The sequence below is a fragment of the Budorcas taxicolor genome, chromosome 15 (assembly GCF_023091745.1).
Source record: "Budorcas taxicolor isolate Tak-1 chromosome 15, Takin1.1, whole genome shotgun sequence".
In the NCBI taxonomy this organism is placed as follows: Eukaryota; Metazoa; Chordata; class Mammalia; order Artiodactyla; family Bovidae; genus Budorcas; species Budorcas taxicolor.
Genome location: NC_068924.1, coordinates 1,079,237 through 1,106,960, shown reverse-complemented (window position 1 = coordinate 1,106,960; position 27,724 = coordinate 1,079,237). Strand labels below are relative to the sequence as shown.

Below are 27,724 nucleotides of genomic sequence, written 5' to 3'. Positions count from 1 at the left end.
GCGCCGGGGCAGCTGGGAGGCTCTCCGCCCGCGTCCGCGCCATCGAGCCCGGGGCGGCGGCGAGGGCCTTTGGTGGATGGTTCTCCTTGCCCAGCGACTCTGCGTGCTGCCGGCGATGGAGGGCGTGCGCTGGGCTTTTCCCTGTGGCACGTGGCTACCCAGCCGCGCCGAATGGCTGCTAGCGGTGCGATCGATCCAGCCCGAGGAGAAGGAGCGCATCGGCCAGTTCGTCTTCGCCCGGGACGCTAAGGCCGCCCTGGTACCGCGGGTCTTGCGCGCTTCGGGTCGGGGAGCAGCCGTCGGGGTGGTGGGCCGCGCAGTAGAGACCCCACACGCGAGCCTTGGCGGCCGCCCCGGGCGACTCCGGGGTGTGCCCAGCCTAGTCTCCGCCGCCTTTGTCGTCGCCTCGTCCGCAGAAAAAGTCAGCCCCTCCCTCGTTGCGTTTGAAAAGAGAGGTCCTGCTAAACCCTAAAATAGCTGTTGCGGAGGTCTGTCAATAGGATTTTCCTTATTTTTAATTTTCTTGCTTGGGCCCATAGCACAGTCTGAGCCTGTTAAATATCCCACCAGTCTCCGTGTGCACCGTGAACGTGGTAGGCCCTAAAAAAATACTGATAGTATCACTTAGTGTAACCTTGCACACCGTGGAACTGGAAGAGTCTAGCCTCCTTTTACCGATGAAACCGAAGCCAAGAAAGGATGCGGTCTTAGGCATACCTTAACTATTTAGCTCTGAAAACACTATTTTGAATATAATCGTTTATTTTACGTATATATTTTTAGCAACAAATGGAAACTTAGGTTTCAAATGATGTCTATGTAGCGCAGTGTGGCACAGCTTCTGGGTGCCATCTCGTCAAAGACTCGTTATCCTGAAAATGTCCCTCTGTCAAAGGACTTTTTCTTTCGAAATGTAGACTAATTGATTTTTGAAGGCACACTAGTGACTATTTCCGTGAAATTCAAAGTGTTGCAGTCAGTGTTAGAACTGAAGGAAAAAAAAAAACTAGAGAAAGATTTTGCAAAATGTTATCTACCTTGTTTTCTTATGTCCTTGGGTATTTTTTGTGATTTTAGACCTTAATCGGAGAGAGTGGAATGGGTATATGTGAAAAAAGATAGGTTATGTCTTGCTATCATGGAGGCACGTGATAAGTACATGTGATCTAGAAACACTTGCACATGTGCACAAAGATGTAAGTACAACAGGATTGCCCACTGGGGAATTTTTTTTTTTAATATAATAGCAAAACCAGAGCCAGCCTAAAATATCCAGTAATAGGGGGATAGTCAAGTTTTGGTACCTTGATGCTATGAAATACTATGCTACATTTAAAAATGCACAGGCCATTGGTTATGTGCAGACATAAAATAATCCCCAATGCTTAGAAATGAAAAAGTTCATACATGGTAAAATAGTACATATAGTGGGATTTCAAATAAATGGATGGATCGCAAATGCAAATGAGCATATATTTGGATACTTAGACAAAAGATGAAGGATGAATACTTGTCAACATTGGTTACTTATTGATGGGATGAAGGGAATTGCTAAAGAGGGACTTGACTGTTCTGTCTTAAGCACTTCTTAAATCTTAATGCAGGATATTTCATACCTACGTAGTTTTAATACTTTAAGAAGTATTTTAGAAACCACAAAAACAGACTTTGTATGTTATAGGCAGTTTTACTTGAATCTTTAGTATAGACAGCAGTACTTACCAAATGTTTTATTAACAGGCTGGTCGTCTGATGATAAGGAAATTAGTTGCAGAAAAATTGAATATACCTTGGAATAATATTCGTTTGCAAAGAACTGCAAAAGGAAAACCAGTTCTTGCAAAAGACTCATTGAATCCTTACCCCAATTTCAACTTTAACATCTCTCATCAAGGAGACTATGCTGTACTTGCTGCAGAATCTGAGCTACAAGTTGGAATTGATATAATGAAGACTAGTTTTCCAGGTAATGTTGCATTTTTGTAATACATGAGTTATTAAATGTCTTGTCTTAGTTCTTGTGTTGTGCTTAGTTGCTCAGTTGTGTCTGACTGTTGGCGACCCCAGGGACTGTAGCCCTCAAGGCTCCTCTGTCCGTGGAATTCTCCAGGGAAGAAGACTGGAGTGGGTTCCCATGCCCTCCTCCAAGGGATCTTCCCAACTCAGGATTGAACCCAAGTCTTCTGCATTGCAGGCTGATCTTTTACATTCTGAGCCACCAGGGGAGACCCAGGTTCTATCCCTTTGTCAGGAGGATCAAACTGGTGGCCTTCCCTGGTGGCTCCAAATCCGCCTGCAATGCAGGAGACTCAGGTTCGATATCCCTGGGTCAAGAAGATGCCCTGGAGAAATGGTTACCCACCTGTGTTCTTGCCTGGAAAAATCTGTGGACAGAGGAGCCTGGTGGGCTATATAGTCCATGGGGTCGCAGAGAGTCAAACATGACTGAGTGACTAACGCTAATTAACTTGTTTAAAAAATAATAATCTCAATAGTGAAGTATATGATAATCCCTAAGCAGAGATAACGTGTATTTGTATTATATCTAAATATAGTTCTTTGTAGCACATTTATATACAATGAAAAGAAAAAGCAAATAGTTACTAAAATATTTATATTTTGCCTTAGAAATTTGCAGTTGATGACTGTCAGAACTGCTGACATTTATTGTGTGGTTGACTATACTTAAGTAATTTTAATAGAACATAGGCTCTCAACTCCTCTGTAATTTTTATCATCAGTAACATTAATGAGCAGTTACTGTGTGCCAAGACATTTTACTCAGTGCTTTATGTATATTATATTACATATTGAGTGGGACTTTTCAGAAGATAAGTAACAGGGTAAGAAGAAAGCTGTTAAAATAAGAGAACCATATCCTCTGCCGGGGTCCAGCCCTGGTGGATCCAGGGAATTCGAAGGGTGGACGGCGTTGGCGAGGAAAACTTATTTATTTATTAATATAAGATTAGATTAGGAAGAAATAGTGTAGTAGGAAAATTAAGTGGAGAAAGAGGGCTGAATAACTTGGATTACGTGGAAGACCAATAAAATTCCAGACAAGGAATTTGCACCATCTACTTTGGGCCACCAGCGCTAGTTTGAATATCTAAGGATGCCTCGCCTTAGGTTCCCTTTCTTGCGGGTCTTAACAGCCAGGGCAAGCCTCCGCGCCCCAGATGGGAATTCAGCCTGAAATTAAAGTAAGGAGGGAAAGGGAGAAAAGGAGAGAGAGAGAGAGAGAGAGGCACTGGGGAAACCAGTCCAGCGACTGGCTCCATCCTCTATTGTTCAGAAGACCTTTTATACTTTTGATAAAACATGTAGATCAATGGGTAACACAAGGTTATGCAGCGTTAGCAGCCCAGACTCTTATCAAAACCAGGCTTTTCTCTCTGCATACCTAATTGTATACACAAGTCTTAAGTAATTTACATCATCTTCCAGCCAAAAGGGCCAATTAACATTTTACAGCTTTTTTTCTGATAAGGGTTTGTCAACCAGAAGACTTACTTGTGTTGATCTTCCCAAAGTCTGGTGCCATTCTCAGAAAGCACTAAATAAAGTTACATTCTTACATAGCAAGGACACAAGAGGAGTGCAGTGATATATAACAAAGAGAAAAGTAATTAACTCAAAAGTCTAGTGTTGCTAACATCAAAACTGCTATATATCTTTTTCCATATCCTGTTTACATTGATTAACATCATCCCAGGTGCCTAAAAGGTAAAGAATATGGAGGCCTGGCAGCAGTCATTAAGTCAACAGTGAAAACCCGTCACCAATATGACTTTTAACTCTTTAGAAAAGGGTCTGTATCTTTAAGATGCCTTTAAGCTTTGTGCCTCTCGCGGTTGGGGGGCTGTAAGCAATTCACAAGCTGTAAGAGGTCGGGGGAACCTGTTAGGCAAGTTAGAGAGTTATCAGAGGGGGTTTAACTGAAACATCCCTTTCAAATGCAGAAGACTAAAGCCCTGAGTTGACTTTTTTCCAGAGGATATCCGAAGAGTGGAAAAGCAGGCAGATTCTTATTTTTGGGGGGGTGGATGCTCAGGAAATTCCAGGGGGAAAACCTGAGGTCTGATTAGCCTTGCCATCAGAGCTCTGCCGCATGACCTTGTCACGGGTGGAATTCCTCACGCTGGCTCCCGGCAATCTTAATTTCATTGTGCAATTTCTTAATCTCCACACTGCATCCACCACAGGTTCTTTGCTTGTGTTTCCCTTGGACTGGAATATTTGTGATAAAACATCGTGCCCACCTGCATTTCTGCACAGATAACTTATTTATTGGTTAGCTTCCACTTTAGTCTTATTTTAGGGAGTAAGCTAGGTTGCTTTGCTCTAGGCTCTCATAAAATATATTTCCTTCATTCCAATAATATACTTCATTTTATAGTTATTTATCAGGATGATTGTCTTCCCGCTGTGCTATCACATCTACCCCTTACCTAGTTCAAAGTAACACATAATAAATATTTGTTAAATGAATGAATAAGCATTCTGTGCTACAATAGTAAGGCTTCAGAATATGGCTGTGACTGTCATCTCTCCCTTATGTTGAATTTTCCCACCAGCTGGTTTTTCTCTAACCTATTCATAAATCTGTTAAAACTCTATTCTTTGTTCAGAAGGGAGCCGTACTAATTATAACGGGTTCTTGACCCCAAATAAGCATTTTTTTTAACCTTCTGAAATTGTTCTCTACATTTCGTATGCACAGATATGCTTTTCTCAAAGAGATTATCTAGTTTTCTGCAGTGTCATAGAAGGTGTATTGTGAAAGAACCACTGCTCTAGAAGATTCAGAGTGAGCATGCAAATGAGCCTGTAAACGTCACAGTTTTCTGTGTTTCTTATATGAATTTTCCCTTAAAATCAGAAATTACTGGAGAGGCCATTGCTCCTTAGAATGCAGTCAGCATAATTACATAGTAATGGTTGGCTCATCAGGTTGATATCTGCTTGAAAATCATGCTTGTGAGACACAATATAATCTGTTAATTATATTTTATTAGCCTTTTTTATCCCCCGTCTTTTTTTCTTTGCTCTAATTTGCCTAATCACAGTATCCAGGCCTTTTACTCTTTAGCTGTTTCATTGCCAAAAAGCTGTTGACATATCCGGTAATGCACTGAGGAAGAGATATTTTCCAGTTTTAATTAGTATTGTTACTCTGTCACTAATATTGAGAAGATTAATGGATACAGGATTGTTTCTCAGGAAGTAGACGCTGGTTTACTTCACTGACAATTCATTGAATTACTCTGCTTATCAGAGTGAGGAAACTGAGCAGGAGACATTTCCTAAGATTTGCTAAATGATGGAGGGTAAAACAGTATAGCAGCAAGGGAAGTATTGTACTTTGTTCTGAATGTTGTTATTAAGATTATCTAACTTCATAGACTTTGGGGGCATCATCAGTATATTGAAAGACTTAGTTCCATTACTCCCATTTTGTCTGCATGGCATGGTAACCCACTCCAGTATTGCCTGAAGAATCCCACAGACAGAGGAGCCTGGTGGGTTACAGTCCATAGGGTTGCAAAGAGTTTGGACACAATTGAAGTGACTTAACATGCAAACATCACGTAGGAACTTGTGGAGTCTTTCCTTGTCGCATTAGACATTCCTACTAGGTGCAGATCATTTTTCACCTTCTCCTAGTTCTCTTTGTTGCTGTGACAGGGTAGGAGAGAATATATCATGGATTAAGAAGTTTTGGGGCTTCTTCCTTCTAGCCAGATGCCCACAATCAAGGACACTGTTGCACCTACCACTATTTTCTCTGCGTAATGGAGAGAGGAACCTTATACAAAAGTAACTGGTGTATATTTGGCACTCAGTAATTATTTGTTTACTGAATATCCAGAGAAGGAGTTATTAATATAAGATATTGGGGCTCCAGTATAGATAAATTGCCAGTGCAATATAATCCTAACCCCGGGGGTGGGTGTTTTATAGGTCATCATTATAATCTGCTGCACCCAGTTGGGAAATATTGGTGGTTTTTCCTTCCTTTTCTAATAATTTTTGTCTGCCACTAAAGGCTTTTGCAGTTAGAAGTATATGGATAGTTTTGTAAATTGTTCAGTTTTGTACCCATACTTAGAAGATATGCCAAGTTAAGATGGAAGTGAAAAACCACCACAATATTGTAAAGTAATTAGCTTCCAGTTAAATTAATTAATTTTTTAAAAAGATGAAAGTTGCTCAGTTGTGTCCGACTCTTTGCAGCCCTATGGACTGTAGTCCATGGAATTCTCAGGCCAGAATACTGGAGTGGGTAGCTTTTCCCTTCTTTAGGGGATTTTCCCAACCCAGGGATCGAACCCAGGTCTTAGGGAAGCCCAAGAATACTGGAGTGGGTAGCCTATCCCTTCTCCAGTGGATCATCCCAACCTGGGAATCAAACTGGGGTCTCCTGCATTGCAGGTAGATTCTTTACCAACTGAACTATGAGAGAAGGCCAAGATAAGATAGATACAGTGCAAAAATTATTAGAATTTGGAGAAAGACCCAATATACTTTTCCCCACGAGTTTATACTTGTAGTTCATGTTTTTGTTATAAACTTTTCTGGATATTAATTGGCAGGACAAAAATGACTCGGTGTTATGAGATTTAATGCTAATTTAATAGCTTTGAAATGAGTGCATCATAGAACTGTTTCTCTTGAACAGTTGCTACCTAAATTAAGAACAGTAAGTATAAAGTAAGTGATGGTATTATATGATAGCTTTGGTAGAGTCTATTTGTTGTCTCCTTCCACCATACTAATTGGTAGCACTATTTTAGTAGCTTCTTAATTGGTTCTCCCTCTTTACTTCTGTTCTCACTTAGTACATTGTCTGTACAGAGTTAGAGTGGTCTTTAAAAATTTTTTTAAAGCGATTGTCTTAAAACTGAATTCCTCCTAACATGACTGTGTCGTCTTGTTGTCGCTTCTCCTTAATCTCTCCTTTTGTATTTTTATCTCTTCTCTGCTCACTGTTCTCCACACTCATCTTTTATTACCTTGAATGTAGCAAATTTTTTTCTGGTTCAGGGTCATTTAAAAAATGCTGATCCCTCTGCCTGTTCTTCTCACTCTTCTTGAGTACCAGAGATCTGAAGGCTGGGGAGTAACCGGTTCTAGTACCTCTTCAGAAAGGGCTTTCCTGACAACCACCTGCTCTTGTTTTCTCTCATGGCCTTTCCCATTTCTAATTATAACTTAGTTATTTGATTATTATCCTTCATTTCTGTTCCCCTTCATTAAATAAGTTCAGGAGCCATGCAGACCTAGTACTTAGTGTGTATAGCACATTGAAGGTGCTTAGTAAAAATTCATTGAATGAACAAATAATAGAAATTCTCAATTTCACTTAAAATATTCCTTAAATTTGTTGAAAAGTTGGTTTGCAGCTACAGTAAACAGTGATGTTCATATCAGATTGTAGTTGGAGTATAAACTGCTCTCATTAGTGAGTTGTGGTTACAAACAGTTCTTCCTTCACGTCTTCTTCCTCACCCTCCATAATCTCCCTAGCTGCTTCTCTCCTGCATTTGCATCCCTATCAGATTCAGTTTCCAACTTTGTTACTGTTGCAATCTACAGTCTCTGACTTAAAATTTTTTAACTTTATGATGGTTTAAAAGCAGTTTAGTAGAAGCCATACTTTTAATTTTGACCTTTTCTCAGGCTAGCCGTATGTCTTAATTCTAGGCAGCAGCAGTGAGCCATAGGTCCCAGTCAGCTACACAGTCACAAGGGTAAACACCCAGTACAACCATTGTTTTTTTCACTTTCAGTGAGGTATTCAGTGCATTTTATGAAGTATTCTACGCTCTGTTACAGGCTTTTTGTTAGATGATTTTGCCCATTTGTAGGCTAATGTAAGTGTTCTGAACACGTTTAAAGTAGGCAAAGCTAAGCTGTGACGTGTCATAGCTTAGGGATATTAAATGCGTTTTCAATCCTAAAATATTTTCAGCTTAACAGTGGGTTTATCAGGACATAACTACATCATAAATCAAAGAACTGCATTCCACTGTCATTTCTGATCTACATTTTTAAGCTGATCTACATTCTTCTGGATCTGCATTTTGAAAGATATGCTTAGTTAAAGCATTGTTTTGGGGGATTTTTTGGGTTTTTTTAAACTGGGAGTTTACAGCTGTCAAGCAGCTTAAATAAGTCACACTTCTTTTTGTGCTTTGAACTGCTACTGGAAAAGCAGGTGTTTACTGGCAGGTAGTTTTTCCCTTTTCCCAGGTTATAGAATAGGTCTTTCCCATTGTGCAGAGGAATTCAGTGGGATCACAACATAGAACTAGTGTTTATTGAGCAACTTCTGTGTGTTAAATGCTAAGAATTTGCAGGTACAAAATACTTAAAAATTCTATGGAACTGGGTTAAATGAATTTAAAGTTTTGAGGAAGGAACTGATGTCTCAGAAGAGTATACAAAAGTGAGCTGGAACTGGCCTTACTATTGTTTAAACTTATACTAGGCTTGCTGCTTGGAAGAAAAGCTATGACCAACCTAGACAGCACATTAAAAAGCAGAGACATTACTTTGTCAACAAAGGTCTGTCTAGTCAAGGCTATGGTTTTTCCAGTAGTCATGTATGGATGTGAGAGTTGGACTATAAAGAAAGCTAAGTGCAGAAGAATTGATGCTTTTGAACTGTGGTGTTGAAGAAGACTTTTGAGAGTCCCTTGGACTGCAAGGAGATCCAGCCAGACCATCCTAAAGGAGATCAGTCCTCAGGGTTCATTGGAAGGACTGATCTCCTTGAAGCTGAAACTCCAATGCTTTGGCTACCTGATGCAAAGAACTGACTGATTGGAAAAGACCCTGATGCTGGGAAAGATTGAAGATGGGAGGAGAAGGGGACGACAGGATGAGATGGTTGGATGGCATCACCTACTCAATGGACATGAGTTTGAGTAAACTCCGGGAGTTGGTGATGGACAGGGAGGCCTGGCGTGCTGTAGTCCATGGGGTCGCAAAGAGTCAGACACGACTGAGTGACTGAACTGAGCTAAACTGAGGCATCCTGAACAAAAAAGCGTGATGTTAGTGAAAGAAAAGACAACTAGTACTGATTAGTTCTTATATGTAATATTTCAATTCAGTAGTTAAAGATTATTTATTAAGTGGTACATTAATCACTAGGGTACATTAATCACGAGCTGGTTGGCTACTTGAACTTGCTGTTCCGTAAACTGCTTGTTAATATTTTCTAACCCATATATGAAAGCTCTTTATGTACTTTGGATAGTGACACTTCTTTAATATCTGTTACAATTATTTTCTTTTTTTTAATTGTATTTATTTATATATTTATTTTCAGCTGTGCTGGGTGTTTGTTCCTGTGCAGGCTTTTCTCTAGTTGCAGAGAGCAGAGGCTGCTCTAGCCATGATACGCATGCTTCTCATTGCAGTGGCTTCTCTTGTTACAGATCGCAGGCTTCAGTAATTGCATCACATGGGCTCAGTAGTTGTGGTGCATGGACTTAGTTGCTCCTCGGCACGTGGGATCTTTCTAGATCAGGGATTGAACCTGTGTCTCCTGCATTGGTAGACAGATTCTTTACCACTGAGTCACCAGTGAAGCCCCTACAAATATTTTTCCCACTATATTATTTATCTTGAATTTGTTTTTGTTTTTTTGTGTCTGAATTTTATCTTTTTTAAATTAATATATCTAACATTTCCTTGATAAATACTGAACTCTGTCTCATTTGAAAAAAATAAATAAATTGGTAAAAGATTTACTCCAACAATAAGTTATAGAGTCTCTTAGTTTTTGTTTTAAAATTGTACCTTCTCTTTTACCTTTAAATCTTTAATTCCCCTAGAATTTTTGTGTATATATTTTACATCATACGGCACAAAAGTTTTAGCACCATCAGCATGGGATAGATTAGGAATAAGCATATAAAGTTCCTGGAATTATTAAGTACTTTATAAGTAAATGTTAGTCTAAGGTGGTTGTGATAGTTGTTACATGTATAGAATGGTGTTTCTGAAATAGTGATCGGGATGTTACAATCAGCCAGGATGCCTGTGCAGGTTCCCTGAAACCATCTCAGACCTCTCAAACTAGAATTTCTTAGATGCAGCCAGTGATCCTATACTCAAAACAGTTTCTCAGGTGATTGTTAGACATACTAGTGTTCGGGAAACACTGTATTAGATGTAAATTTATGGAACCAACAAGAAGATTGTAACCTGTCAACATTTTTTAATGAGTAAGATTATCTGAAAGCCATTAGATCTTGTTTCACGATGTACAACAAAGTTAATTAGAACTGGGTTTTAACAAAGGTTACTAGAACACAATAGAATTGTATATTTGGCCAGACTTCTGAAAGAAAGATACCTTTTAAACTTAAAAAGGTAAGAAGAACCCACAAAGTTAGCAGATGTCATTGATTTCATGTTAAGTCTCTTCTCTCACACAAACAGGGGCAAATAAGACACACAGAGGTTAATATGGTTAATAAAAGTACTTTGTAAGTATTGCTAGAAAAGCCCCTTAAAACTTACCTAACAAATGGACGAAGGGCTTGATAAAACATTTCACAAAAGAGGAGCGATATATATATAACAATTACTGCAGCAGGTTTAAAGCTAATATTTATTAAGTACTTATTAGCTCCAGGCCCAGGTCATTTATATGTTTCTTTCTTGAACTATCCAACTCTTTCCCCTATCTTACAGCTTAAGAAACAGCCATAGAGAAGTTAAATAATAGTAAAGAAGTGATACCAGGCAGAATGGCTATCATCAAAAATAAATGCTGAGGACTTGCCTGGTGGCACAGAGGTTAAGACTCTGGGCTTCCACAGCAGGGAGCATGGGTTCCAACCCTAGTTGAAGAACTAAGAGCCCACATGCTGTGTGACATGGCCAAATAAATAAGTAGAAATTTAATAAATAAATACTGGGGAAGGGAACCCTCCTACACTGTTGGTGGTGGGACTTAGAGAGTGTCATACTGAGAGAATTCAGTCAGGTAAAGAAGGAGAAATATTGTATGACATTCCCTCATATGTGGAATCTAAAAAGAAATGATACAAAGGAACTTAACTTACAAAATAGAAAGAGACTCATAGACTTAGAGAATAGTTCATGTCTGCCAGAGGGAAGAGGGGAAGGGGTAGTTAGGAAGTTTAGAATGGACATGTACACTGCTGTTATTTAAAATTAATAACTAGCAAGGACCTACTGTATAGCACATGAAACGCTGCTCAATATGTGGTAGACTGGATGGGGGGAGTTTAGAGGAGAGTGGATATGTGTATGTGTATGGCTGAGTCCCTTCGCTCTTTACCTGAAACTATCACAACATTGTTAATTACCTATACCCCAATATAAAATAAAAAGTTGAAAGAAGTGATAGAGCCAAGATTTGAACATTTGACTCCAGTGGCATAACACTAAAGCTGAGTATATGAATGTGTCTGTATATATAGATTAAATTGTTTGCATATATGTATTAGTTTCCTAGGGCTCCTTTTCCCCTGTATTCTCTCTTGTGTGTCTAAATGTTTCTCCTTAAAGGACATCAGTCATTGGATATAAGACTTATCTAATCCAAGATGACATCATCTTAACTTGATTACATCTGTAAAGACTGTGTTTCCAATAAGGTCACATTTTAAGTTTCTGTGTGGGCATGAGTTTTAGGACAACTAGACCCTCACAGTTCAAACCCGCCTTATTCAAGGCTCAACTATATAAATTATTTTTTTAGTTGTGACCTTGATTAATTGATCATTGCAGAACACTTAGTTAATATCTAGTGCTGCTTTCCCGAAAGATTAAGCTGTAAGGTGGGGGAATCCTGTTTTTCTCAACCTGGTTAGTGATTCATTCTATAGAAGTTTTTCAGTTATTTTATCTTTATGTATGTACTTTTATGTACTTAAGTTCTCACCTGTCTGTTAAATTGAAGGTTGTAATAGACATGAATTGTGTTGGTATTACTTAGAAGCTTTGCCAATTTATGTAACTAATGATTGTGTCATTTTCAGCTAGTTTGAGGGTGTTCTATTCTGATATTTCTTACTGATATTTTAAATTCTAATATTGAAGATAAACTGAGTCCTTAACAGAGTACTCATCCAGTGCATGTGTATTTTCACCTTAAGTCACAGTGTGGCACTGTGGTTCTTTGGCTGAATATTTACAAAGCTGTTTTCTGTTGCTGTCAGTCTCTTTTTTTCTGGCGTATGATGCTCTCAAAAGTATATGAAAATAGTCATAGCAGATTTTTTTTTAGTGTGCATGATCAGTTATTACTTTTTTCAGTGATTGTGCTAGATTGCTTTTTTATGTTAAATGAGTGTTTTTACTAGCATGACTAAATTTTTTTCCTTGATTGCCCCATCATATTTAGGTAAAAATCAGAGGACTTATTGAAGGTTATGAAATTATAGCTTAAGGAAACCAACGAACATAATGACACTATAGATGAGAACAGCATATCTGTTAAAATTTTAGGGTTTTTTGGATAGTATTCTGTTAAAGCTGCAGTTCCATTCAAAATGGGCTTCCCTTGTGGCTCAGCTGGTAAAGAATCCACCTGCAGTGCAGGAGACATGGGTTCAATCCCTGGGTTGGGAAGATCCCCTAGAGAAGGGAATAGCTACCCACTCCAGTATTATTGCCTAGAGAATTTCATGAACTGTATAGTCCACGGGGTCACAAGGAGTCTGACACCACTGAATGACTTTCCCTTCCACTCAAAATATAAAATGGTGTCTTCCAAATTCAAGGTAGCTGTTCATTCCGTTATTATTTATCCTATTTGTAACAGAATCTATTCAAAAGAAAACAGTTTATGATTTGTATGTGTTTAGTGCTCCTAGTGTTTAAAATCTCCAGATTTTCTTCTGTCACTTTTGAAAAAGCAAGCTTAGCTTACCGTCTTTACTTTCTTTAGTGATTTACCTGTCAAGCCAGGATATACTAGTGATGCTTGCATTTTAACAAGACAGTCTTATTAAGAGGCTTAAGGAATAAACACCAGCCTATCAAAGAGTGTTCATAGCCCCAAAAGGCTTAGAATCCCCCCAGGACTCCTAAGATCCCAGTTTAATATTTCAGTGCTTTTGCATGAAATGACTTTACAGCTTTGCAGAGCTATTTTAGGAAGTAATAGCTCTGTGTGTGTGTGTGTGTGTGTGTGTGTGTGTGTGTGTAATCTACCTTTTTAAAAATTTTATGGTCTTTATGGAATTTGTTACAATACTGCTTCTGTTTTGACTTTCTGGCCTCGAGGCATGTGGAATCTTAGCTCCCTGACCAGGAATGGATCCTGCACCCCTTGCATTAGAAGGTGAAGTCCTAACCACTGGACCACTGGACCACCAGGAAAGTCCCAGAAATGATAGCCTTATAACATTAATATGAATACAAACAATAAACATTAGTTGATTCATAAAAATGGATTGTAAAGTTTTCATTCTTGAAAACAGTAGAGGACTGAGTAGATAGATAAATGAGTATGATGAACTTGAAAATAATTGAGAATCTTTGCCTTGAACTAAAAGATCACATATCATCAGAGGGTCGTTAGGAATATTACCTATGTAAACGAGAGGAGGCTGTTTTTATTATTTCGAAGTCAGGATGGTGGGGGAATTATGGGCAATTCTGTGAAAGAGCTGGTTTTTAATATTTTCTGCCCTTGAGATAACCATGGAAAAGGTACTTTTAGAGTGGATAATATAGTGTGCATTCTAATTGTTGAATTCTCATGGGGTTAGTTAGTGATTAAATGCCAGGAAAGCATGAAGTAGGGGGATTTGACATCTTTTTTCTTTCCAGACATGCTATAGTTCCAGCCAGTTGGGAATGTCAGATTTTGAAGTTAAGTATTTTAGAAATGGAAGTTCAGGAGTAGACAAACTATGTTAACAGAAGCTGCAGAAGGACTGTTTCAAGATGCTTGCTGGAAGTAATGTAATCATGAAATAAAGATATAGGACAAGAGAGCATTTAATTTAGCAGGTAATAGTTAACATAAATTTTTTCATATAGTAAACATTTATGATTTACCTACCTCGTTGCTGGGTTTCCCTGGTGGCTCAGATGGTAACAAATCTGCCTGCAATGCAGGAGACCTGGGTTTTGATCCCTGGAGTGGGAAAATGCCCTAGAGGAGGGCAGTATTCTTGCCTGGAGAATCCCATGGACAGAAGAGCCTGGCAAGCTACAGTCCACGGGATCACAAAGAGTCGGACATGAGTAAAATGACTTAGCACGCATGCACCTTGTGGCCGGATTTTTCTGATAGACCACTTAGGCTGTAATTGTGTGAGAGTAAGAATCATGACCGATTTGTTTTTAACCATTAGTTCAGTTCATAACGGTATAATACTAGTACACATTCTGCATAATTGTAGAATAAGTAAATGGATCATGATAGAAGGTTCCTGTTCAGTAGTAACGATAAACACATAATATTTTGAAAAATGTAATATGAAAAGCATTCTATATATTATAATTTGTAATATATAAATTACAAATTTAGCTCTTAATTGTGGGAATCAGATTCTTGGAGTTCTATTGATGTTTTGGATGCTGTGTAATATTTTATGTGGAACAGTATTTTTTTTTAAATGAGCCAATAGAACAGAAGTCAAATCTATTTTTATTTGGAAAAATCATATTAGAATACATGTTTAAAAACAGTTATTGTGAAGGAAATAAGTGTATATTAACTTTCCAGTCATGTTATTCACTTAAAGGAACACTTCTTAGCTTTCTACCAATTCCCCCAAAATTGTAAAGAAATTGTTCCTGATTTTCCTGTTAAATAGCAAAGTAAAATTCTAAAGAGTACTTATTTTGGATTTCTGATATTCTACCGTATGTAGGAAACTTCCCCTAGTTATTTTAAGATCTATAAAAATTTATCAGATTTTTGGTGGGCATCTGTTTATATAACCGTGTTTTTCTCCTTAACTATTTAGTAGCTCAGAGAGTCTCACCACTCTCTTAAGTCACCCTTCTATTTCTGGACTAACCCACGCTTGTCTTGCATGTTATCCTTTTAATTCTCAACTTGCTTTGATTAGCAGTATTGTAACTGTGTTCAAAAGTAATGTTGGACTGTTGTTTCCTTTTGTGTGCTATCTTTAACAGTTTGGTAATTCTCTATTTCCTCAATTGACAGGTCGTGGTTCAATTCCAGAATTTTTTCATATTATGAAAAGAAAGTTCACCATCAAAGAATGGGAAACAATCAGAAGCTTTAAGGATGAATGGACTCAGCTGGATATGTTTTATAGGAATTGGGTATAATTTCTTTCTAATTTTGAGAGTAAGCCCTGTGGTGTTAAAAGCAGGAGCAAAAGTCCATTGATAACCCTATATTTTGTACAGTGTTTGAAGTACATAAGTCACTACTTGGGAACTTCATGATTTTTTTGTACACATTATTATATTATAATGACATTTAAGAAAATTTAACATATGTTCAATATTCAATTAGAAGATCCTTACTCTTAAAACTAAAATAAGTCATTTTATTTATCATTATTAGTAAAGTTTAATGGTTTCTGTCGTAAAGAATCTCATACAGAATAGAACTTAATTAAAAAACACATAATATTTATTATGTACCAAAAGACATTACTGTAAGCCTTTCATAAGTTAGTTGTCATAACCCCATGAAGAAGGTGCTATTATTATTGCATGTTACACATGGGGTAATGGAGGCACGGAGAGCCCAATGGTTTGTCTTCAACTTTCACAGCTGGCTGGCTTCTGTGCTAGTATAAAGGTGAAAATAAGTAGCTTATAGTTGTAATGTAGTAGAGAATTAAAAATCCATATGTTTTTTGAGGGTTGAAGATTTTATGAACAATTTTATCTACTGAAGCTCTAAGAGAAAATGTCTGTCTGTATCTTAGGCACTGAAAGAAAGCTTCATAAAAGCAGTAGGTGTTGGATTAGGATTTGAATTGCAGCGGCTTGAATTCGATATATCCCCATTAAACCTGGATATAGGCCAAGTTTATAAAGAAACACGTTTATTTTTGGATGGAGAAGAAGAAAAAGAATGGGCATTTGAGGTAAGAAATTTATCAGAATTGCTATAAGCTCAGCTTGGGGAGGCTAGTCATTGAAACTTGACACATTCAAAATCCAGTCTGGGTGCTCTGAAGGTGAAGTCAGAGATACTGGGAGCACATGTAACATTTAAGCTGATGCATGAAAGGTAAGTCATAGTAGATAAAGTAAAAGAGAAGAGGCAAGGAGCCCCTGTAATAGAACCACTAAAGGCTGCCATTCTGTCACTGTGCTGAGGTGAGGAGGCTGGAGAGAGATGCTGATTCAGGCTGATAAGATCATGTAGGGCATTATGAGTTGGTTAATATTTTGGTGTCTTACTTATCTGGTTTCTGTCACTAGCAGTTCTTGGCTGCTAATGAGAGAAATCTTAACAAACTCATTTTAGCCAAAAAGACATTATGATAGGTTATTAGAGTGATTCCTAAAACCAAATTGCAGAATTGGCTAGAATTAGAGAATTAGAGACTGGAAAACTCAGAACTCTTTTTATTTAGCCAAGGAAGTGTGTTACAACTGGTATCAAGTGTCCATAGCCCATCCAAATGGTCTGTACTATAATGTGGTAGTTCTTGCAGTCATCACCTGAATTGTGCGGAGAACATCAGTATCCAGAATAAAGAATTCATGATGAGGGACTTCCCTGGTGGTCCAGTGGTTGAGAATCTGCTTTCCAATGCAGGGGATACACATTCAATCCCTGGTTGGGGAACTAAGAGCACACGTACCGCAGGGCAGCTGAGACTTCAAGCCACAGCTACTGAACCCATGCGCTCTAGAGCCTGCTTGCCACAACACAAGGTCCCACGTGCCACGACCTGACACAGCCAAAAATAAAATAATTAATTGCATTAAAAAAAAAGAATTCATGATGAGTAGGTAAAATAGGAGATGTTCATTCATTTTCTCGAGGGAATTTTAACAAGTTGTAAATAGATGTAAGATCAGAATCATATCTGACGTATCAAAGAAGTTATCAATTCTGTGACTTATAGGACTGTGTTGAGATACTGAATATTAGAAAACAAGTGGGATTTAAGTGTGAGATACATAGAAACATCTAAGTGAAGGCATTGAGCAGGCGAATAGAGTGAAAGACTGGGCTAAAGGAAGAAAGGTAATCATTAACATGTGAGTGGTAGCTGAAACCATGGGATTTACAGAGAGTACCTAAATTAGAATTTAGAAAGACCTAGTACAGTCCTGAGAATGCTGCTTAAAGGTGGGGTGAAGAGGAGACCGAGGAAGAATAACCAAAATGTAAATTAAAGAGAGTAGAGGTTTCCCTGGTGGTCCAGTGGTTGAGAATTCACCTTGCAGTGCAGGGGACACAGGTTCGATCTCTGGCCAGAGATCTAAGATCCCACGAGCTGTGGAGCAGCTAAGCCTGAGTGCTGCTTGAGCTCTGGAGTTGGTGCCTCAGCAGAAGAACCCGCACAACACAAGGAAGATCTCATATGCTGCAATGAAGATCCTGTGCAGCCAAATAAATATATATAAATATTTTTAATGACAGAAAGTAGATTTAGGTGATCCAAAGGCAGAAAGTTAGCAAAATTGCTATCATACCAAATAAGATAGGGATTCTATCAGTTAAAGAGTAAATTATATTTAGCATACTATTTTTTAATACAATTAAAAATTTTTTTCTCATTATGAAAGGGGCAGATGTCAGCCATTTCATTCATGGAGATTCCTTTATTCTTAATGGTGCCAGATGGAATAGACCTAGTAGCCGGATGAGGAGGAAAGAATCAGTGATTGGGCCAGCTGTGCTTCAACTTTTTAGGTGACAAAGATGTCTGAGTTCCTGTGGGCCTGTGAAATGCTATAGAAAAAGGGCCTGCAGTATCTTGAAAAGATACCTAAGAGGATTTCCAAAAGAAAGAAGCAGTGGGCATTCTACTGTGTATTAATTGCTGAGGGTAGGAAATACAAGAAGTCAGCTCTTAAATACACTGCTAGGCCCATGCAGTGGTATAGGGCAGAGGAACAGATAGTGTTTCTCTGAAAATCCCTCACATGCCCACTAACCTAGCTTTTGGATACTTGATGTGACCCAGGGTTCTAAAAAGTGGGTTGCAACAGTGTTGGTCATTACTTTGCCTGTTCTCCATCGCTTTCCTCTCTGCCACCTGCCTGAAGGAAACCAGAGGAAGAGGAAGGTGAGGCCAGGAAGAATGTATCTTAAGAACTGAAATAAGATTTTTTTTTTTTAAGCTGAAAGTGACTGAGGAGCTATCAGGTTTGCCTCAGCTTGTCCAGGAACTGGGAATGGAGATCTAGCAGGGCACATTTGGAAACATCTATGGAAGAAAAATTCTTTATTGAATTGAATGTACCTGAGCGTTTTGTCTGTTCAGTGTACCAGTTAGGAAAATATACAAATAATATGTTAGATACATATATTTAAGTGTGGGCTATTTATTATACTGTAAACAGGCCTGGGAAGAGAGAGTGACCTTAACAGAATGAGTCTGGTGGTATGAACAGTCAGAAGCCAGGGTTTGAGGGGAGAATGATGAGCCTGGAGTCAGGGGAGGCATGCCTAGAGTCAAGGAACACAGATGGGAATTCCTGTTGGGGCATCTCTGAGTACCCACACACGATAAAGAGCCAGCCTTTAGGCGTGCAGCGGAGGGATGGCTGTGATCACAGTGGACACCTGCGGTGTAAGTGGTCTTCACTGGCCTTTCCTCCCCATCTGCCCTCTTTTCATCCACTGAATTCACCCACACTGGATACTTGATATGACCCAGGGTTCTAAAAGCTGCATTACAACAAGTGTTATCATTACTTTGCCTGGTGAGGCATAGTGAATGAGGGAACACCCAGAGTCGGGAAGAGAGATGTATCTCATGGAGTTTCCCAGGGTGCGCTAGTGGTCAGGAGCCTGCCTGCCAGTGCAGGTAGACTGAAGAGACGTGAATTTGATCCCTCTGTCAGAAGGATCCCCTGGAGGAGCGCATGGCAACCCACTGCAGTATTCTTTCCTGGAGAACCCTATGGACACAGGAGCCTGGCAGGCTGCAGTCCGTAGGGTAGCCCAGAGTCAGACACGACCCAGGCAGCTTAGTAGGCACACATGTATCTCACACCTAGAAAAATAATACTCAGAAGTATGAATTCTTATGCCAAGAGGAATCTTGTGTTTTCATAGGCTCTCAGTTTTCATAACCAGTTTCTATTTAGAAAGTTAAATTTACCATCATAGTTTAAAATGATGAGATTAGATTAATTCTTTGCTTTACTTTTGAAAGGAGGCATTATAAACGTAGAAAGCATAATATTTATGACAGATTTTATTCAGCACTTTACCATTGGGAAAGCATTGTAAAACTTGAATGTTCTAAGTTAAACTTTGTATTTTATCTTATAAACAAACTAAAATTATGCTAAGAAAATGACTGACACACAATTTAACTGAAGCAGATTAACCTTTGTAGTCTAATGCTAAACTACCTCTTGAATAAATAAAATATTGTTTCTTTGGGTTTGTTGGTGTTTTTAAGGAAATTTTTGCTATTCATAATTTTATGGATAAAAACCTAAGCTTAGAAAAAAATTTTAAATTTAGAAAGTCTTAAAATTAAGTCTTAAGTTCAGTAGTGTTGAATGTATTGCCTTGACTTTAGCTAGCTGGCTTGCTAGTTTCATTTCCTTTTTCAACTAATATTATAGACATACTAGGCAGAAGGGATTTAGGGTAAAGTTAATTGCATAGAACTTTTATTCTGGTAAGACATCAAATATTAATGTTTGATAACTGGAATCATTGTCAAATAACTTCTTTAGTTTTGTGGTGTTAAATTTCATATTTATGTGATGTTGATGAAGGGTGAGTAGATACAGTGAATCTTTATTTTGAAGTCAGTCTCATTAAATTTTGGCTCATTATGAAGTAAACAGACAAATTGAGCAGGGTACCTTGGCATTTTAGAGGACAGACTGAATGAAAATGGTCTGCTGCCCATGTTGAACACTGATATTCCTCCTTAGATACAGATACAAAACTGCTGATCTAAGTAGTTTTCCAATAGTAACTATAGCCAAAACACCTCTGTGTTACAGTGTTTGTATTATCAATATATTCAGTGTAAAGAATGGGAGGACCGTGTTCAAAAAGAATAGTTCTGTTTATAATGTTACTAACAAACTTTAGCCTATGAAATCTTTCTCATACTTAGTTATTTTTTTCTCTTGAAATATTTTCCTAAATTTATCTCTTTTGAATTTCTTTTATTTGTTTTTTACAAATTTGGATATCTTAAGGTACGAAGATACACAGAGGAGGATAAAGGTTGAAAAGTCTCTAACATTATTTCTGATTGTAGTTTCCTATTTCAACTGATTTCTTATGGAGTGCTGCCTTAGTAAAGTGGCTTCTCAGTGAAATTTTGTTTAGTTTTTAATAGTTGTTCATACTTTTCTCTAGTAACTGCCTCAGTGTCTGTTTTAAAGCCCCCTCTCCATTTGTCTCACACATAGGGGAAAATAGGAAATTGCATATTTTAAGTTGTACCTATGAGTTTCCACATGATTTTCCTTAAGCTGTAATATGTAGTTAACTTAATGCTTATAAACCAATGTTGCAGACTTTTTTTTTTTTAATCACTTTCAGTTCAGTTCAGTTCAGTCGCTCAGTTGTGTCTGACTCTTTGCGACCCCATGAATCACAGCACGCCAGGCCTCCCTGTCCATCACCATCTCCTGGAGTTCACTCAGACTCACGTCCATCAAGTCAGTGATGCCATCCAGCCATCTCATCCTCAGTCGTCCCCTTCTCCTTCTGCCCCCAATCCCTCCCAGCATCAGAGTCTTTTCCAATAAGTCAACTCTTCGCATGAGGTGGCCAAAGTACTGGAGTTTTAGCTTTAGCATCATTCCTTCCAAAGAAATCCCAGGGTTGATCTCCTTCAGAATGGACTGGTTGGATCTCCTTGCAGTCCAAGGGACTCTCAAGAGTCTTCTCCAACACCATAGTTCAAAAGCATCAATTCTTCAGTGCTCAGCCTTCTTCACAGTCCAACTCTCACATCCATACATGACCACAGGAAAAACCATAGCCTTGACTAGACGGACCTTAATCGGCAAAGCAATGTGTCTGCTTTTGAATATACTATCTAGGTTGGTCATAACTTTTCTTCCAAGGAGTAAGCGTCTTTTAATTTCATGGCTGCAGTCACCATCTGCAGCGATTTTTGGAGCCCCCCAAAAATAAAGTCTGACACTGTTTCTACTGTTTCCCCATCTATTTCCCATGAAGTGATGGGACCGGATGCCATGATCTTCGTTTTCTGAATGTTGAGCTTTAAGCCAACTTTTTCGCTCTCCTCTTTCACTTTCATCAAGAGGCTTTTTAACTTCTCTTCACTTTCTGCCATAAGGGTGGTGTCATCTGCATATTAATGACTTTAAGCATGTACAAAACTAACACCACCAATGAGGGCAGATGACTCTCTAGACACGCCTCTAGGTATGATGCTTTATCTATATCGTATTCCTATTAAGAATCTATAATCTAAATAATCATTAAGAGCCATCAGACAAAAAATAAGCAGTGTTTATTAATAAAAAAGTGGGGGGTGGAGCTTGCATCTTAAAATATTAGTGTCATAAAAGACGAAACATTTAGCAAGGCATGGCAACTGAATGCAATACTTGACCACAAACTGGTTCCTATACTGAAGGTGGGGAAATGGTGTAAAGGACATTATTGTATTATTCACATAATCCGAAATACAGAGAGTAGATTTAAGTATTATTTCAATGTTAAATTTATTGAAGTTATTAACTACCGTGGGTATGTGAGAGTGTCCCTATTAGAAGATACATTGCAATATTTCAGTGTAAAGGGCCAAAATGTATGTGACTTTACCTTAAACTATTCAGGGGAAGTGAGTGTGTGTGTGTGTGTGTGTGTGTATGTATGGTGGTTGGTTGTGAGATTATTTTAGATGAAAATAGAACTGTATCTAAGTTTCTGTATTTAGTATTCTCTGTTTGCTGCTGCTGCTAAGTTGCTTCAGTCGTGTCCGACTCTGTACGACCCCATAGACGGAAGCCCACCAGGCTCCCCTGTCCCTGGGATTCTCCAGGCAAGAACACTGGAGTGGGTTGACATTTCCTGCTCCAATGCATGAAAGTGAAAAGTGAAAGTGGAGTCTCTCAGTCGTGTCCCACTCTTAGCGACCCCATGGACTGCAGCCTACCAGGCTCCTCCGTCCATGGGATTTTCCAGGCAAGAGTACTAGAGTGGGTTGCCATTGCCTTCTCCGATTCTCTATTTACTTATGTTTTATTTTTCAGGAAAGCAAAATAGATGAGCACCATTTTGTTGCAGTAGCTCTTAGGAAACCCAGTGGATCTAGACATCAGAATGTAAGACTTCTCTGTTTGCTTTTTTTTGTTTTTCTAAAAAGCATGTATTAAAGTTGAATTTGTTATTGATGGAAATAATCGTTTGTTTTATATCAGGTAGAGGTTTTAGCTTTTTGTTTTTTTTAATGATAGACTTTAGAAGTGTTCATTATCTAATCCTTAAGATCATTTGGGATTTCACAGAAATGTTTTTAAAATATGTTACCAGCTACTTCACATTCAAATACACTTAAGTATTACAGAGAAAAAAATTTTGTAGTACTGTTCCAATATTCGTATTTTCAGTAGAAATTCAAGTAATTACTATCTTGGTCATCTTAGCAATGGTTTATTTCCTGGTGAACTGGGGCTGTCTTGAATATAAGAAAAGCTATGACCAACCTAGAAAGCATATTAAAAAGCAGAGACGTTACTTTGCCAACAAAGGTCTGTCTTATCAAAGCTATGGTTTTTCCAATAGTCATGTATAGATGTGATAGTTGGACCATAAAGAAAGCTGAGTGCCAAATAATTGATGTTTTTGAACTGTGGTGTTGGAGAAGACTTTGGAGAGTCCCCTGGACTGTAAGGAGATCCAAGCAGTCCATCCTAAAGGAAATCAGTCCTGAATATTCATTGGAAGGACTGATGGCTGAAGTTGAAACTCCAATACTTGGGCCATCTGATGCAAAGAACTGACTCATTGGAAAAGACCCTGATGCTGGAGGAGATTGAAGGCGGGAGGAGAAGGGGACGAGAGAGTATAAGATGGTTGGATGGCATCGCCAACTCCATGGACATGAGTTTGAGTAAACCCTGAGAGTTGGTGATGGACAGGGAGGCATGGTATACTGCAGTCCGTGGAGTCGCAAAGAGTCAGACACGACTGAGCAACTGAACTGAACTGATGAATATAATGGTACTAAGTTGAGGGGTAGTGAACAATGAGATTATCTGTCAAATTGATCTCCTTCCTCTTTTTATAGTTCTCTCCTAAATTATTCCCCAAATATCAAACATGTGAGAGACCTTATGTTATATTCTAGCATAACATCAATTCTTCCAATTAAAATCTGTTTTTACTTTCTTTTCCTATTAATTGGTAAGTTGGGAAATTTTTTATGAGACACCTTAGGGTCTTGACTCTAGTCTACGTACAGTTGTGATTCTGTAGAAGTATTTATTTAAGGAATACTGATAATGTTACAATAATTGAAATTAAATGCATATGATTATTTTAGGGAATCTGCATAAGGGAATGTAGTGTGATCAGTATATTTTCATTACTTCTAGGATGAAAGCTCAATACAGATCATGCCTTTGATAGATTAAAAAAGTAAAATTCTTCATAAATTATTTTATTTTAAAAGGGAAAACATGTTAAAATTGACTCCTTTTATCTGAAGATGTTCTGAAACAGGTTAGCTGTCCTTGTATGCTGAAGTCTCAGCATTGCCCTTTCTGCAGATACCTTATGATTCCATAGAGCTTTATATTTTTTGTAACATTTGCACATAGCAGTACCATATTTCCTTGAAGAGAGTCTGTTTGGGCAGCGGTATCATAGTGAGAAAAGGGCAAGGGTTCCAGGTCCAGGTCTACCATTTAAGCTATGTTGTACGCTTGTATACATTGACTGATCTTACTGAGCCTCAGTTTCCCCATCTGTAGAATTGAGGTAACATAACCGTATCAACATAATAATGAAAATTAAATCATATGAAACACATTGACCCTGTAAAAGCACTGCAGAAGACCCAAGTACTGTCTTTACTAGAATGTATAGAATGTTAAAGACAGTCCACACTGGGCTAAGTTTTTGAACAAGGGCTATATCACAGAGTAGAAGATATAATTTCGATTTAGTGTTGAATGAACCACTTACTAATGAAGTACTGCATCTCTAAGTAGTTATGGGAATTTTATTAGATGCACCCTCTAGAGTATTTCTCAGAAGATTACCTGGTGGTCTCTCCCTGTCAGAATAACCCACATGTTTGTTAAAGTTATCTATCTGGGGATCCTTTTCTATTGAATCAGAATTGTTGGACGTATGGCTCAATAAATCTACATTTTACACAAATACCACAGGCAGTTTTATCTACAAAAAGTTTAAGAATCAGATTATTTCATATTATTCTTATTTATGTTGACAGCACTAATACAAGAAATAGAAACAATTATCTAAAATCCCACTGTGTTATTTAATGTTATTGAAGTGTAATTTAATATTACTGAATTGTGATTACTGGTTTATTTTCCTAATTATAAAATTGACCATAAGATTAATACACATTATAATTTTGAGGTAATCTAAGGGTTTTTTTCCCCCCCTTTTAGGTTACATCTCAAGATGATTCTAAAGCAACCCAGAGGCAGTTTACTATTCTCACCTTTAATGATTTAATATCATCTGCAGTTCCTATGACCCCTGAAGATCCTTCATTTTGGGACTGTTTTTGCTTTACAGAAGAGATTTCAATAAGAAATGGTACAAAGTCATGATACGATTTTCTGAGTAACAAAGGGAAGTGAAAACTGTAGTCTTCTGCATTCACTAAAATAAATGCCTGAGAGTATCAAATTTTATTTCACAAAACATTTTTAAAAAGAAGAAACAACTTTTCCTATTAAAAAGGCGGACTCTCAGATCAAGATAGACGACTAGAATACGTGTTTACCTCTTCTTCCTCTCCAAAATCATATTGGATTTGCTAAAAAAAAAAAAAATAGAGTCCTAAAGTGATAAAACGGAATACACAAAATAGAGAATGTTCAAATTTGTGTTTTTCAGAGAGAACTATTTTAGAGGTACCTATCCTTAAAACATGGAGTATCTTCCCAGATCTTTTTCTTGGCAAATGATACCCTATTAATATACTTTTTTTTTTAATAGAAAATACTGTATTTAGTTTTTGTCTTGACTCTACATCTGAGGTCCGTAAATATACTGGTGTAGCATAACTTTTAGCGCTGCTTAAGTATTCTGTTTTCCAGCTACTATCAAGATGCAATTGACCAGAGGTAATACAGTTCAACTGTAATTGACTTAGTAACCAAGGACATTTATTGTGTCACATAACAAACAATTTAAAGTTGCCCATTAAGGCCTTTTTTTCTTTTGCCTCCATCTTAGCTTATTTGTTTTGCTTTAGCCTGGTCTGCCTCAAGCATCTGAAAGGCAGAAAAGGCTGTTTTGCCTCTCACATCTCAGTTTTGTTAGTGAGGAAGGTTTTTTTCCTCTTAAGAGCCCCCAGAAAATTTCCGCAAAGTTTCTGGTGACCCTGATCAGATCACTGAGAAAGCTGAACTTGACACTGTTGGCTTCTGTGGAAAGAAAACTCTTAGTAAGGAAGAAGCCTAAGGCAGAGTCTGGGGGAGTGATACCTAGGGGAGGCCCACTGCCTGCCATGAGGAAGGTGTGCCACAGCTGACTGATTCTGTCCTCTCTGCTAGGCATTTTGAATGTCTGCAGTTTTTACTGTGAGCAGTGGTTTATTGAATATCCTTTGTAGCCACATTTTGAAGTACATGTTTAATTATGTCCAAAAGAATTAAATATATTTAGAGCCTCAATAAGTATTGCCAAATTTTTCTCCAAAAAGGCTGCATAATTATTTCCAGTTAGTGTTACATGTTTGATCATTCTCTCACCACCCCCACCCTCCATCAGCCTACAGACTTGGTCATCTGTAGGTCATCATAGATAGGATCTTTTAAAAAAAAAAAAATTTAATCTTTGCCAATATAAGTTAAAAATGGTACCTTATATTTTAAAAGTGTGTTTCTTTCATTACAAGGTTACTATGGCAGTGTTATTATTGGCTGTTTGTTTTCTCTTTGTATGAACTGCCTGATCATTATCTTAACCTGTTTTTATTTTGGTAAATAAGATTTAAAGTACAAACATAATATGCAAGATGCAAGACCATCATATTGATGACAGAATCTATTCTATGGTTGTAGTGCATGTCTTGGGGAGTTTGAAGTCTTACATTAATAATTGTTAAATGTCAGAAGTGAAATAGTTTCATTGTTTCTATTACTAAAGTGAAAAGTTGTGTTTAAATTGTATAAAATTAGGTATTTTGCTTAAGTACAACAAAAATTTTGAACATTTTATTTTTTACCTGGTTAAGCATGCACAGATGTTCCAAGCATAGTAAATAACTTGTTTTAAAAGGATCAAGTAGCATTTGTAGCAGAGGAAGCATTGTTATCCGTAGCATGAGTGTAATGGTGATATGAAAATGCTGCCGTCTGTCTTGTCATCATAACATTTCTGAACTTTTATGGATCAGGCACCATGCTGCGTTTGCGGGGGGAGGGGCGGGCAGTGGGTGGAGATCTGTTGTCTTAAGGTTTCACATAGTCAGAATCAAATAAATACACATAGTTTAGATTCAAGTAGGTCTATAAAAATCTTTTTTTCTAATAAAAATTACCATTTCCTTGACCACTTCCTATTTCCTGTCCCCAGAGTGAGCTGTTTCACTGATTTTTTTGTTATTTATTACCGTATCTCTAAATAGCATGCTTATCTTGCTTTACCTGTTTCCAGTTTGAGGCGTTTCTTTAATTTCTAATATAAAACTTTGTTCTGCTGCTTCCCAGCCATTACACTTTCCTGTCCTGCTCCCCTTTTCCCAGTGTATGTACTTCAGTGCTTTCATTATTGACTGTGATTAAGAATGTATGCACGATTGAGATTATGTAACACTGTACAGCTAAGTGATATGTTACTCTTACCCTGTACTGCCTTTTTATTTCCTTGACTTAATAATTAACTTTGTTTGTGTAGGTTTCTGTGTACTTATTGCTAATTAAACCCAAAACTCTACTTTCAGACATACCAGTTGTTTATCACTTTCATCCATCTTGAAGAAGTTGCTCCTGAAGCAATAATCTGTTTTGTCCATTCTGAACTTTTTGCCTTCTGTGGCTAGTGCACAGCTGTCATCCTGGGATCTCTTTTCACCATCGTCCTAGGAATTACTTCTGTCTCCCTTATGTTGGCAGCTCACCAGGTGGCTCAGTGGTAAAGAATCCACCTGCCGGTGCAGGAGATGCAGTTCAGTCTCTGAGTCAGGAAGATGCCCTGGAGGAGGAAATGGCAACCCACTGCAGTGTTATTGCCAGGATAATCCTGTGGACAGAGGGGCATAGAGGCCATAGTCCAAGAGTCAGGCAAAACTAGCACACACCCCTATATTGGGTTCCCTGATGGCCCATTTTCTGTGTCTCATGTCCTAAGATTTACTGCTTCATTTGTGTGGATCATTATCAA

The 27,724-nt window shown here is 38.0% G+C and overlaps 1 protein-coding gene across 1 annotated transcript; it reads left to right on the top strand.

The window, feature by feature from the left end:
- The first annotated feature begins 47 nt into the window (after positions 1-47).
- Positions 48-27,373, top strand: AASDHPPT (aminoadipate-semialdehyde dehydrogenase-phosphopantetheinyl transferase). The gene is made up of 6 exons (XM_052652648.1): positions 48-259; positions 1,741-1,966; positions 15,179-15,300; positions 15,918-16,079; positions 22,387-22,458; positions 24,778-27,373. The coding sequence occupies exons 1-6, from the start codon at positions 77-79 to the stop codon at positions 24,940-24,942; spliced, it is 930 nt and encodes a 309-aa protein (XP_052508608.1). The 5' UTR covers positions 48-76; the 3' UTR covers positions 24,943-27,373.
- Positions 27,374-27,724: the final 351 nt, after the last annotated feature.

Bases quoted from the DNA above. Each gene is read 5' to 3' on its own strand.
- AASDHPPT (XM_052652648.1), top strand. From the start codon at position 77: ATGGTTCTCCTTGCCCAGCGACTCTGCGTGCTGCCGGCGATGGAGGGC. The intron at 1,967-15,178 runs GTAATGTTGCAT...CTCAATTGACAG, and splicing joins AATGAAGACTAGTTTTCCAG to GTCGTGGTTCAATTCCAGAA. The intron at 22,459-24,777 runs GTAAGACTTCTC...CCCCCCTTTTAG, and splicing joins GTGGATCTAGACATCAGAAT to GTTACATCTCAAGATGATTC.